Source organism: Pristis pectinata, chromosome 27 (genome assembly GCF_009764475.1).
Source record: "Pristis pectinata isolate sPriPec2 chromosome 27, sPriPec2.1.pri, whole genome shotgun sequence".
NCBI classification, from domain to species: Eukaryota; Metazoa; Chordata; class Chondrichthyes; order Rhinopristiformes; family Pristidae; genus Pristis; species Pristis pectinata.
Window position 1 is genome coordinate 30947706 of NC_067431.1, and position 13747 is coordinate 30961452.

Here is a 13747-nt window from a genome sequence, read left to right on the forward strand (position 1 = left end):
ATTTAGATCAGCACTATAAACATTGTTGTTACCAATCTCAGTCTATTCTTAAATACGGTGACAGTACTTAAATACGGTAATCCAAAATCAAATTGGTTTTCCATGTGGCAGAACTTTGGGACAGTTCTTCCAGCAACAGGTAAAAGATATCTGGGCTAGCCTATTCATTTTGCTGTAATTACAGGTCTGCGGATAGTTATACATCTTTAGTCTGGGTAACGTATCTATAACGTAACCCACAAAGTTATCAAGGTGTCAAATCCATAACCTGCACCACATAGAGGGACGAGGGCAATACCAACACCTCGAGGTTACCTTCAATTTACACCCTTCCCAAACCTGGACATGTATTGCCATTTCTTTGCTGTTGCTGGATCACCATTATAGCAGCACAGAGAACAGTAGGTTGTGCTGGTAGTTCACAACTCCAGGGCCCCAGGCTCAATCCTGACCTCTAGTCCTGTCTGTACAGATTCTGCACATCCTCCCTTTGGTAGTATGGGTTTCCCACAGGTGCTCTAGTTTCCTCTCACACCCCAAAGACAGGCTGATTGTTAGATCAATTAGTTCCTATAACTTATCCCCAAGTATAGATGGCTAGTAGTAGAACCAGGATGGAGTTAATGGGCACATGAGAAAGAATGGGTGACAGTAACAGAGGAATGGGATTGTTCTGACAGCCGGCATTGACTCAATGGACTGAATGACCTTTTTGTTGTAAAGCAATATGAGTAATATATGATTTATCAAACAATCTGCTGGAGGAAGTCAGCGGGTTGAGCAGCGTCTGCAGGGGGAAAGGAACTGTCGACGTTTCAAGCCAACAAGAACCTTCTGCCTAACGTGGCAGAGTCTGTGATCACACATCAGCCACCTCAGAGCCCACAGAACTGGAATGGAAACAAATGATCTTTGACCCCAAGGAGCTGCCAGCAGCTGCCTGTGGTGAAGGATGATCAGCACCTGTGGAGTTGATCATCAATCGGGAACCTTGAGTAGATGAAAGCAGAATTTTTCTCCTCTCACTTTAAAGACATTTTTTTGCTGCAGGTAAGAAATGTGATAAACATCTGATAAACATGATAACAGAACAACTTTTGCAGTACGTGAAATTCATGTGACGGCATACTGGAGGAGAAATCAGAAACTGCACCTAGGTGAAAACAAATTCCTATTCATTATTATAACCATTGATCATTTTGAACACTGTTCAAACCAATACTGCTTGCTATTATTTGCATATTTGTAACAACCAATGTGAATGAACAAGTTAATGCTTATAATAGTCCTATTAAATAACTTTAGAAATGCTCTATTACTGAAACCATGGACTGAGAGATATGCGGCAAGTTTACCTCCACTGGCAAAGCCAATACGCTGATCAGGCAGATGACATCACAGTCTAAAACACAAAATTCTGACTTGAATCAATGGCACTTTCAAACATAATACATCAGTTAATTGAGGGGAAAAAGCAAATTCTACAGTTCCTATGCTGAGTTACATTGCAAATTTGAGGCTATTACTGTTGAATACTGAACAATGATAGAAAACTTAGGACATAGGAGGAGGCCATTTAGACCATCGTGCCTATGCTAGGTGATGAAGAGCTCTGCATCTTAATCCAACTTCCAGCTCTTGGCCCAGATTCTGCAGGACACAGTTCTGTCAGCATACACCCATTGATTCAATGTACTTGAGGGTTTCTGTCCCTACCACTCTCTCAGGCATCAAGTTCCAGACCCCTCCCACTGAACAAGAAGGGTTTTCCTCATCTCCTTAATTCCTCACATTGAGTTCCTGGTTTCCAACGTCAGCAGTTTGCTGGCCAGCTCTGAGATGACTCGCGTTCTCTCTCTCTCTCTCCACAGCTGCTGCCTGACCCATGGGGTTTCCCTTGATTTCAGATTTCAGGTAACTGCTGTGTGCTGTATCCTACAGCTGGACCATCGTATTCTTTCCCTCCCCTTGCACCTTCAGTGGACAGTTCAGCTGCCACACCATCCGCTCTCAGCGTCAATGGGATCCACTTGTTCCTGGCTCCCCATCTATCAGGGATATTCCCTTTGTTCACTCCACTCCTCCCTTCTTTGCATCTTAAAATATGCCTGTTTTCGAAGTGGTTTTCAGTGAAAGTTCATCAACCCCGAAGCAGGAACTCTGTTTCTCTCTTTGCAGATGCTGCCTGACCTGCTGAGTGTTTCCAGCATTTTACATAGAACAGTAGAGCACAGGACAGGCCCTTTGGCCCATGATGTTGTACCAAACTATATAAACACCTCCTCCATGATCAATCTAACCCTTCCCTCCTACACAGCCCATAGCCCTCCATCTTTCTTACTTCCATGTGCCTTTCTAAAAGCCTTTTAAATGTCCCTATTGTATCAGCCTCTACAACCACCCCCAGCAGTGCATTCCAGGCACCCACCACTCTCTGTGTAAAGTACCTACCTCTGACATCTCCCCTGAACATTCCTCCTCTGACCTTAAATGGAAGTCCTCTGGTATTGGCCATTGCCACCCTGGGGAAAAGGTGCTGGCTGTCCACTCTATCTTTGCCCCTCATAATCTTATACACCTCTATCAAGTCGCCTCTCATCCTCCATTGCTCTAAAGAGAAAAACCCTAGCTCACTCAACCTATCCTCATAGGATATGTTCTCTAATCCAAGCAGCATCCTAGTAAATCTCCTCTGCACCCTCTCTAAAGCTTCCACATCCTTCCTATAATGAAGCGACCAGAACTGAACACAATACTCCAAGTGTGGTCTAACTAGAGTTTTATAGAGCTACAACATTACTTCGTGGCTCTTGAACTCAATCCCCCGACTATTGAAGGCCAGCATACCATACACCTTCTTAACCACCCTATCAACTTGCGCTGCAACTTTGAGGGATCTATGGACTTGGACCCAAGATCCCTCTGTTCCTTCACACTGCTCAGAATCCTGCCATTAACCTTGTACTCCACCTTCATGTTTGTTCTTCCGAAGTGCATCACTTCACACTTTTCCAGATTGAACTCCATCAGCCACTTCTCAGCCCAACACGGCACCCTGTCTATTACCCCATTGTAACCTATGACAACCGTCTACACTATCCACAAACCCTTCAACCTTCGTGTCATCTGCAAACTTTCCAACCCATCTCTCCACTTCCTCATCCAAGACATTTATAAAAATCACAAAGAGCAGGGGTCCCAGAACAGATCCCTGTGGAACACCACTAGTTACCAACCTCCAGGCAGAATAATCTCCATCTATTACCACCCTCTGCCTTCTGTGGGCAAGCCAATTACAAATCCACACAGCCAAGTCTCCATGGATCCTATGCCTCATGACTTTCTGGATGAGCCTACCATGGGGAACCCTGTCAAACGCTTTATTAAAGTCCATATGCACCACATCCACCGCTCTACCTTCATCTATTTGTTTTGTCACCTCCTCGAAAAACTCAATTAGTCTCGGGAGGCATGACCTGCCCCTTACAAAGCCATGCTGACCATCCCCAATAAGACTATGCTTCTCCAAATGTTCGTAAATCCTGTCCCTAAGAATCCTCTCCAACAGCTTGCCCACCACTGACGTAAGACTCACTGGACTATTATTCCCAGGATTATCCCTATTACCTTTCTTGAACAAGAGAACAACATTAGCCATCCTCCAATCCTCTGGTACCACTCCTGTGGCCAGGGAGAATGCAAATATCATCGTCAACACCCTAGCAATCTCTTCCCTCGCCTCTTGTAGTAACCTGGGGTGTATCCCATCTGGTCCCTGGGACTTATCTATTGTAATGTTTTTCAGGAGCTCCAACGCTACCTCTTTCTTTACCTCAACGTGCTCCAGCACATTAGCCTGTTCTACACTGACCTCACATTCGTCAAAGTCTCTCTCCCTCATGAACACTGAAGCAAAGTAGTCATTAAGGACCTCCCCTCCCTCCTCTGCCTCCAGGCATGTTTCCCCCTTTATCCCTGAGCGGTCCTACCCTCACTCTAGTCATCCTCCTGTTCCTCACGTACGTATAGAACGCCTTGGGGTTTTCCTTAATTCTATTCGCTAAGGCCTTCTCATGTCCCTTTCTAGCTCTCCTAAGTCCCTTCTTAAGCTCCTTCCTGGCGACCTTATAATTCTCAAGAGCCCTGCCTGATTTTTGCTTCCTAAAGCTTAAGTACGTTTCCTTCTTCCTCTTGGCTAACCTTTTGCCTCTCATCAACCATGGTTCCTTCACCTTACCATCCTTTCCCTGTCTCAATGGGACAAACCTATCCAGAACCTTATGCAAGTGTGCCCTAAACAACCTCCACATTTCTTCTGTGCACTTCCCTGAGAACACCTGCTCCTAATTTACACTCCCAAGATCCTGCCTAATACCGTTGTAATTAGCCCTCCCCCAATTAAAAACTTTTCCCTATCGTCTGTTCCTATCCCTGTCCATGGCTATGTGAAAGGTCAGGGAGTTGTGGTCACTATCTCTGAAATGCTCGCCCACCGAGAGGTCTGTCACCTGACCAGGTGGCCTCTCCTCTAGTCGGCCTGTCCACATACTGTGTCAGGAATCCTTCCTGGACACACCTAACAAATTCTGCCCCATACAAAACCTTTTGCACAAAGGAGGTGCCAATCAATATAAGGGAAGTTGAAGTCTCTCATGACAACAACCCTGTTATTTTTGCACCTTTCCAAAATCTGCCTACTTATCTGCTGTTCAGTGTCCTGGTGGCTACTGTGGGGCCTACAGAATACTCCCAATGGAATGATCGCTCCCTTCCTGTTTCTAACTTCCACCCACACTGACTCAGTAGACGATCCCTCCATGACATCCTCCCTTTCTGCAGCTGTGATACTATCCCTAATTAGCAATGCCACTCCAGTCCCCTCCCCCACCCCCACCCCCTATCCCTTTTGAAACATCTAAACCCCAGAACATCAAGCAGCCAATCCTGCCCTTGCGACAGCTGAGTGTCTGTAATGGCCACAACATCGTAATTCCACATATTGATCCATGCTCTGAGGTCACTACCCTTATTCTTAATACTTCCCGCATTAAACACATTTCAACCCACCGAACTGACTGTGTTTATGGCCTATCCACTGTCTATCCTTCCTCACAGTCTCTCCTCATAACGCATCTACCTTTGCACTAACTGCTCCATCATCTGACCGAACACTCTGGTTCCCATCCCCCTGCCAACCTAGTTTAAACCCTCCACAACAGCTTGAGCAAACCTGCCCGCAAGGACACTGGTCCCTCTCGAGTTTAGGTGTAACCCATCCCATTTGTACAGGTCATACCTTCCCCAGAAGAGATCCCAGTGATCCACAAATCTGAAACATTGCCCCCTGCACCAATTCTTCAGCCATGCATTCGTCTGCCATATTTTCTTATTCTTACCCTCACTGGCATGTGGCACAGGCAGCAATCCAGAGATTACCACGCTTGAGGTCCTGCTTTTCAGCTTCCTTCCTAACTCCCTATATTCCCTCTTCAGGACCTTATCCCCTTTCCTATCTATATCGTTGGTACCAATGTGTACCACGACTTCTGGCTGCTCTCCCTCCCCTTTAAGACCGCTGTGGACTCGATCCAAGACATCTTTGACTCAGGCACCTGGGAGGCAACATACCATCCAGGAGTCTCGTTCTTGTCCACAGAATCTCTTATCTGTTCCCCTAAGCAATGAATCCCCTATCACTACCGCAGTCCTCTTCTCCCCTCTTCCCTTCTGAGCCACAGAGTCAGACTCAGTGCCAGAGACCTGGTCGCTGTGGCTTTCCCCTGGTAGGTCAGCCCCCAATGCTATTCATAGTGATACACTTATTTTGGGGGGGGGGGGAATGACCAGAGGGGTACCCTGCACTGACTGCCTATCCCCTTTCCCTCCCCTGATGGTCACCCAGCTACCTGCATCCTGCAACCTGGACGTAACTGCATCCCGGTAACTCCTGTCCATCATCTTCTCAGTTTCCCGAATGATCCGGAGTTCATCCAGCTCCAGCTCCCCAACATGGTCTGTAAGGAGCTGTAACCGGATATACTTCTCGCAGGTGTAGTCATCAGGAAGTCTCCCTGATGACTAATTTTCTTTTCTGATTACTTTTCTGTTGTTATTCCAAAGAAAATAACTCTAATGTATCCAATCTTTCCTCAAAACTATAATTTTCCTGTCCCAGCAACATTTTCATGGATCTCCTCCGCACCCTCCCTTCCTAGAATGTGGTGACCAGGACTTAGAATCAATCTATGGCCTGTAGTATACCTCACCTCTGGGCTAGAAATTACTGGGAAGTGCAGGTGATGAAAAGCTGGAGGGGTTGGGGGAGTGAGCCAATAAGAGGACACAGTCTGCAAAAGAGCAGAGGAGGTAAAGCCAGTGAGCAAGAAGGTGGCAGATAGAGAACAATGTGGGAACAAATGCACACTATACTCCAAAGCTCTGGACAACCTCAGCAACACTTCCATACCTGTGTATTCCAATCACCTTTACATGAAATCCCCCCCCTGTCCTTCCGAAGATGGTGTGTCCTCCTCTCAGCTCACTTTCCCCCCTAGCTTTGTACCATCTGCATTTCCCAGTAATTTCTAGCCCAGTGCTGAGGTCTGCCAACGTGGACTGAGATAATCTTTAAATGCAGAGAGTTGAGAAGATTTGGACTTGGACATTAGGTCAGAGTACATCCAAGTCTGTGGGCAATACATTTTTGGACACCAAGGAGACAGGGAATACAGAGAACAACAGGCCGGGAAGTAGTTGAGGCACAATCAGTTACAACCTTATTGAATGACAAGTCTGGGGCTCTTGGCCTAACTCCTGCTTCTTACGTTATATGAACTATCAAAATCTACTGTCCGTATCAGGAAGATCATGTTCTATCCTGAACTCAGAGATCTAGCTGGTCGAACTCCACAGATGATGTCCCAGCCCCACTTCAATGTTGGACCCTACGTGGAGCCGGCAGTGAAGCACAAGCTTGCTAAATTCCTCAGCAGTTGTGCTAAGAAGGTACCTGAACTTGGGATAGGAACAGTGCATCTATTCAGAGGAAGCACTGAGAAGGAGGGCAAAGATAAGATGACTTACAATTTTTTTGAAGTGATTATATGCTTTGTAATTATTGAAAAGTGTTTTTACAAGTTTTATTTAAATCTTTCTTTTTATTAATTTTTGATTTGCTTTTAATTGTTCACTTTCTTTTTAGTAATTTTAAATGAATGTCAGAGTCGATTGGATGTATTTAAAGTCCTGGCACAGCACATCCTTAGGGCACAGATTCCCTCCAGCCTGCACATCATCCAGACTCGACAATATTCTGCAAGTCCTTCATTGTTGCTCATTCTAATCCCTGAAACTCCCCACCCACCAGCTGTGTGGGAACACCTTCACCAGAAGGACTACAACAATTTAAGCTGGTGGTTCAAATCGAACCATTGTTGGGAGCTAAAATTACTCCCACATTTGTAGAACCTGTTTGGTTAAAAGAAACATCACAGCAATGGACGGCGACACTAAACTCCAACACTTCTGAACTAGTACAAAAGTAGCCATTCTTTGTACCTTTAACTCTTGGCATTCATCCATGCTTAGGTCTAGACGACTCTTGATGATGACCTGATTTAGATAAGAATTTACTGTCAACTGTTTATTCAAGCAAACAAAAAGTTATACAGACCAAACATTCTGTTGTATAACTAGTTATAAAACAACAGGTACCAGTTGCTCTTCTGCACAGGCTCCTTGCTCGCTCAGTGGAAATGATCCTTCCTGTTCATCTTCAGGAAGTGAACCATTCAGTAGTAACCCCTGGCAACAAATGCAGCAGAAATAAAACATGGTTTCACATAACAAAGGTACTCAACTAGGTAAATTCACAAAGAGTGAGTTTTAGATTTCTACAGCAATTACCACACAATTACAGTCTGCTCACTCTGGGAAGCAAAAATAGGGGAACCAGTACAATATATCTTGTAACACGAAATGAGCTAAATAAGCAATTCCACTGCCACAAGAGAATATTATGAAAATCAACCTGTCTAAAGTACACGAAAAATCACCCCAGAAGTTTAATATCCTTTAGAATTCAATAAAATTAGCCTTCAACTTGCCAAGCACAGTTGTGTTTAGTGTTTCCTCAGTATTGGTTACACTCCAGTAGCTAGAGTTACACAAAGGCCAGAATAAACGAGTGCCTGGTAACTGAAAGGCAATAGTAAATTCACCCGATAAATTACATTCATTGACACAACTTGCCTTGGTGACATTTATGTTTTGAACATGGTCCAGTACCTCAATGCGATGATATTTTGTATTTTAAAATTATTTTAGCCATCCTAGATCACCAATCAGTATTACAAAATAAACATTCCACCCCACCCCCAAATGCCTAAATAAAACTTCATACTTGCAGGATGGAAATCATCTTCCTGGCTTCCTCCATCTCCTTCCCCAACTGGTCCTGCTGATCTAGTAATTGATCCTCCCAAAGGGAGTGACTGTCATTCACGTGGGATTTTCCAGAATTTGTAGACATCCATGGAGATTCAATATTGTCTTCTGCCAGAGAGAGATTATCAGTGGAACATATTTGTTATTACAATCTTAGCTATCAAAATAAAGATCCCCTGCAGATAGTGCAGACCACAAATGGAATACCATTCTTTAAATGTATTTTCCTGTCCTTTCCAAATGAAAATATCATGCGTTGAATCATTTCCACTTCAGCTTACAGAAGGACCACCACCAACCAAGTTACCAGTTTAAAGCAAGGTCAGGAGAGAGTCACTTGAGATTGTGGATTTTATTCAACCAGTGTTAAATACCCCATTGAAATATTGACCATTTATACTTCAGTATGGCCAAGTAAGGATGTGCATAGGAATTCAATACTTAATCACAAGCTATGTCCTGATCTTTTAATTCAGCAACCTTTACGAACTTTCTTCCAAAAATACTTAAAAAATATTTTTATATCCGATTGTATCATGGATTCATTTTTTCTTGCCATAAAGCCAACTTTATTTTTGCCATATTCCTGTTTTGATATTGGTCCCTTAATCAACAACAAAAAAATCAATTTAATTAGCCAATTAACCCATTGACCCAGATTATCCTGAAAATTGCCAATAGTTCTGCTTAGAATTGCAGCATCGAGAGGTCCACAACCGCCCCATTAGCTTGCACAAACACAGAGTCCTGAACTTCCCAAGAGGTCCTCCCCACTTCTAGGAATCCAGCAGTGCAGCACCAACTTCCTGCAGTTTCCCACCTCCTCAGCTGGTAAAAACTGCCCACAGAATCTCCACCAGATGGAGCTGGTGTGTGTCTATGACTTCATTTCAATGGATAGCAAAGGCTGCAAGGGACAGGCAGCTTTCAGTTCACTGAATCAGGGACAAATTATTTACTTATTATGAAGTATATTCTAGTGTTTGTATAAAAAAAACTTTAATTTTTAAAATAGTGTGATTAATTTACCATAGTTTTTCAATACTTCTGAACATTTTTTTAATCAGACCCATTGATGCTGTTTGACAGCCTAGAGCACAACCTAGGCTAGGTTCAGCCAAGGGCACAACATAGCCAGCTGAAAAAGTGGTCTGGAGGGTCCTGCTCTTCCAAGGGCACAACATAGCCAGCTGAAAAAGTGGTCTGGAGGGTCCTGCTCTTCACCAGGCCTCACTGACTGGGTTGGAGCCTTGCTAGCAGATGTTCCAGTTAAATGGGGTCCTTGGTAGGGGAGCAATGAGCATGGGCAGGTCACCTCTCTTTGAAATTCAGACCATTCTTGTTTGTAAGACTTGTCTTAAAATTCACATAGGGCATGGGCATCACTGACAAGACCATCGTTTGTTGCCCAGCGTAACTGCCCTTGAGAAGGTGATAGCGAGCCACCTTACATCAATGCAATCCTTCTGATAAATGCTTTTGGCAGGCAGTTGCAGGATTCAAACCATTGACAATGTGGTTGGTAATTGGTTTATTATTGTCACATGTACCAAGGTACAGTGAAAAACTTTGTTTTGCATGTCATCCATGCAGATCATTTCACTACATTGGTCTATCAAGGTGGTACAAGGGAAAAAAAACAATAAAACGTATAGTGTTACAGTTACAGAGAAAGTACAGTGCAGGTAGACAATAAGGTGCAAGGCCATAACAAGATAGATTCTGAGGTTGAGTCCATCTTATCATACTAGGGGACCATTCAATAGTCTTATAACAGCGGGATAGAAGCTGTCCTTGAGCCTGGTGGTACGTGCTTTCAGGCTTTTGTATCTTCTGCCCGATGGGAGGGGGGAGAAGAGAGAATGTCCAGGGTGGGTGGGGTCTTTGATTATGTTGGCCTCTTTTCTGACACAGTGAAAAGTAGAGTCCAAAGAGGGGAGGCTGGTTTCCATGATGTGCTGGGCTGCGTCCACGACTCTTGCAGTTTTTTGTGGTCACGGGCAGAGCAGTTGCCGTACCAAGCCATGATGCATCTGGATAGGATGCTTTCTATGGTGCATCGATAAAAGTTGGTGAGTGTCAAAGGGGACATGCCGGATGTGGAAAGGGCAATATATTTACAAGGAGGATTGAGTGGGGAAGATATCCATGGTGTTTCTTTCCCTTGTGGAGCTGCACTCCATGTGAAGAAATTACATTGCAGCTGAACCTAATTATGTCCTCACCAAATGAAAATGAAAAAGTTTTCAGTGCAGCTGCCTTTGATGAATGTTGAGCACCTTCTCCCTGGCTGACGCCAGACTGCTGATATTAACCGCAGTGCCTACTATCACTCTAGCTGTGCCAACACACCCAGGAGAGAACTGAAGCTGCTGTACTCCTGAGCTATCCTTAATATGATTAAGTCACGTATTTCACGAGATACTGCAAACATGGTGATATGCCCACACTCGCATCTAACAAACCAGCAGAGAGTTGCCTCTGCATCACTTGCCTTTCAGCTGGCCTTCTGAAACCCAGTTACAACACAGCACCACTACCTCAGCCCGAATTGCCAGGTGTTTACACTCCCTTGTTTACCAATTTCTTCTTTTTAAATTTATCTTCATTTTCATAATCTCAGAGGGCCCCAGTCAGAATTGAAAATTCATCTTGGTAAGCTTTTATAAAATTAATGATATTGTATATTATCCATCATCAATGGATCTGAACCTGGAGCAAGGTGCATCACAGGTGGCCAACGTGGCTCAACCTGCTGAGAATCACTGCCCAAGGTGAATTTCCACCCACAGACAAATAATCTCAATTCGGCAGACAGAAATTCCTGAAAGCAGCTGGGAATTAAGGATATTAAGGTGCTGAGTATTAAGGACATCCTGCTTAAGTATAAGATAGTTAAATTCAATTTACCAGGCCTGGATTCCCATTCCTCTTTTTGGGAAGATAAATCCAATCCTTCATCCAATTGACTGGAAACAGATTCTGGCTTTGCACTGTTTGTTGGACTTGCTGAACTGACACTGAAAAAGACAAAGCACTTTAGTTGCAAGAGAAACTGTAAGTTCCAACTCCACCAGTGTTGTTGGTTAACGTGAAACTAAAATCATCTGAAATTATAAAACTACATACTGGATATAATAATGTATACTCTAAAATTTCAATATAATCAATTGTGTCAAGATACAAAAACACACAAAGAATCATTCAAGTTTTTCTATCGTTGGGGTCTGTTCAGGGTTATTAAGCCGAAATGTACAAGTCCAATGTTACCTTCGTTATAACTTCAAGACTACATTCAAACCATATGTCCACTCTACAATGAAACAAGAAGCTCCATACTATTTTTCAGTATTTTTAGTAGCTGCTGAAAAATCAAGAATATATTTTTATGAAATGCTTATGGTCATATTTTTGACATACATATTACAGGAAATCTTAACCTCCATCCTTAAAACAAGGCCGTAGTACTATTTTACTCGAGTTTCAGACCCTTGGATTAGGTACGCAATTGCTACTGGAAAATTAATTCTGTATAAAGATGAGGGAAACCTCTTGCATGATACTCTCCAGGCAGAACATAAAGACACTCATTTTAAGGACGATTTTCCTTCTATAAAGCATCTCTGCAGCCTATTTGTTAACACATACAAACAATCACATTTGGGGTTAACCCTACAAGCATGCAACATCCACATCTGCGTTCGTGATTTGCTTCAATCTCTTTCAGATCAGATCAAGTAGCCCAATCTTCACCCCAGACTTGCCAAGCAGCTCAGTAAAACCACACTATTCCACTGCCCACCAACCCATGGTAACTTAATGCCTTTTTAAATAAAAGAAGCAGGGATAATTTGCTAAAACTTCAATGTAAAAGGAGGTAAGAAAAATCAGCAATAAAATTTGACCAAATTCAGCTTTTCTAATCTCTGATTTTCTCCTGTTCCAACAACAAAGGTATTGATGTTTCAATGCAGGGGAGTTCCACTGATCTGAGTTACTTTTAGCTTCTTTTTTGAGCCCATTTTTCAATTGTGGGTGTTGGTACTGAGTCAGTTGAATTTATTTTATAAGGAGGAGAGGACACCTGGATATGTACTTGCAACAAAGATGATGGCTATCAATAACGCAGCTAACACTTCTCCCTCCTTTACTCTGTGTGAGAGAGATCAATTCTATGATCTGCCATTGCTTCCCTGGAGAATTAATTCAGCACAGAGAGGGTGTAGTAGAGAGGCAAACTGCGACATCCCTGCTCCAGTAGTTCAATTCCTCACAAGAATAACTCACTGAATAGCACAGCAGTGTGAAAATAACTTAGAAATGTTAGCTAGTAGCAACAGCCATCTCAACTTTTGATCTATTCTAGACTGTTTGTCTGGAGATTATAACCAGATCATAAAGTATAGGTTTAAAATTATAGACATAACAGACCTTCTCAACTTCTTGCTCTGCTCAGATGCAAAAACAAAAAGATCAACTGCTTCAATCTATCACAGTTTTCCCTCCAGTGCACCAGCTGTGTTTTCCTCCACTGGTTATCTTATTACCATTTCTTTCAGCACATCATAAACTGAATCTTAAAAGGTTCTAAACAGCACATTCCTTTGGAGGTCAAATTCAAGACTTCACTTTATCATGGGCCAAACTCTTGAAAGGAAGCTTCCCCAATTAGTAGATTGGTAAAGACAGCAAGTAACTCATCCATATAAACCAGAAGATCCTTGTTTCCCACCTCTGGTCTGTACTAACTGAATTCATGTCCACTGAGAAGTCAATGCACTACAATTTATTTTTGGACCCTTTGATTTGGCCGTGGAAAAGATAATCCAGCAACTGCCATTGGAAAACTAATTCTGTATAAAGATGAAGAAAACCTCTGTGTGATATTCTCAAGGCAGAACAAACAGGCACTTATTGTGTAGGCTCACATACTTTGGAATCAATGTACTCATGTCCCATCATGAATCAAGAATTCAAAAGAACAAAACTAGGCAAAACTGGTAAAAAGATCACTTGAAGTGAAATTCTCCCTTAAAGTAACAATTCAGGCCTGAAATACTAATCCCATTCCCACCAGGTTAGTTACAGAATTTTAGGGTGCTTTTGTTCGGAAGAAATCTGGAAATAAAAAGACGGCATTAGTAAAGGTAACCATGGAACAGTAGATTAAAATCGCTGGGTTGTCCATGTGCTTTATGGATGACAGCATGCTGTCCTTAATCAATCTGGTTTATAGGCGATTCCAGTCCCACAGTCACACTGCTGACTCTTAATCGTCCTTTGAAATGGTCGAATAATCCAT

General features: G+C 43.0%; 1 protein-coding gene across 6 annotated transcripts in view; it reads right to left on the bottom strand.

Moving 5' to 3' along the window:
• Positions 1-13747, bottom strand: part of LOC127583741 (dixin-like) — a 115005-nt gene that overhangs the window by 17497 nt on the left and 83761 nt on the right. For all 6 annotated transcript variants that reach the window (XM_052040035.1, XM_052040034.1, XM_052040036.1 and 3 more), the window contains 4 exons: positions 11356-11465; positions 8402-8553; positions 7714-7803; positions 7558-7611 (listed from right to left, as the gene is read on the bottom strand). In XM_052040035.1, coding sequence (XP_051895995.1) covers positions 7558-7611; positions 7714-7803; positions 8402-8553; positions 11356-11465 — 406 coding nt within the window. The remainder of the gene's footprint in view (positions 1-7557; positions 7612-7713; positions 7804-8401; positions 8554-11355; positions 11466-13747) is intronic.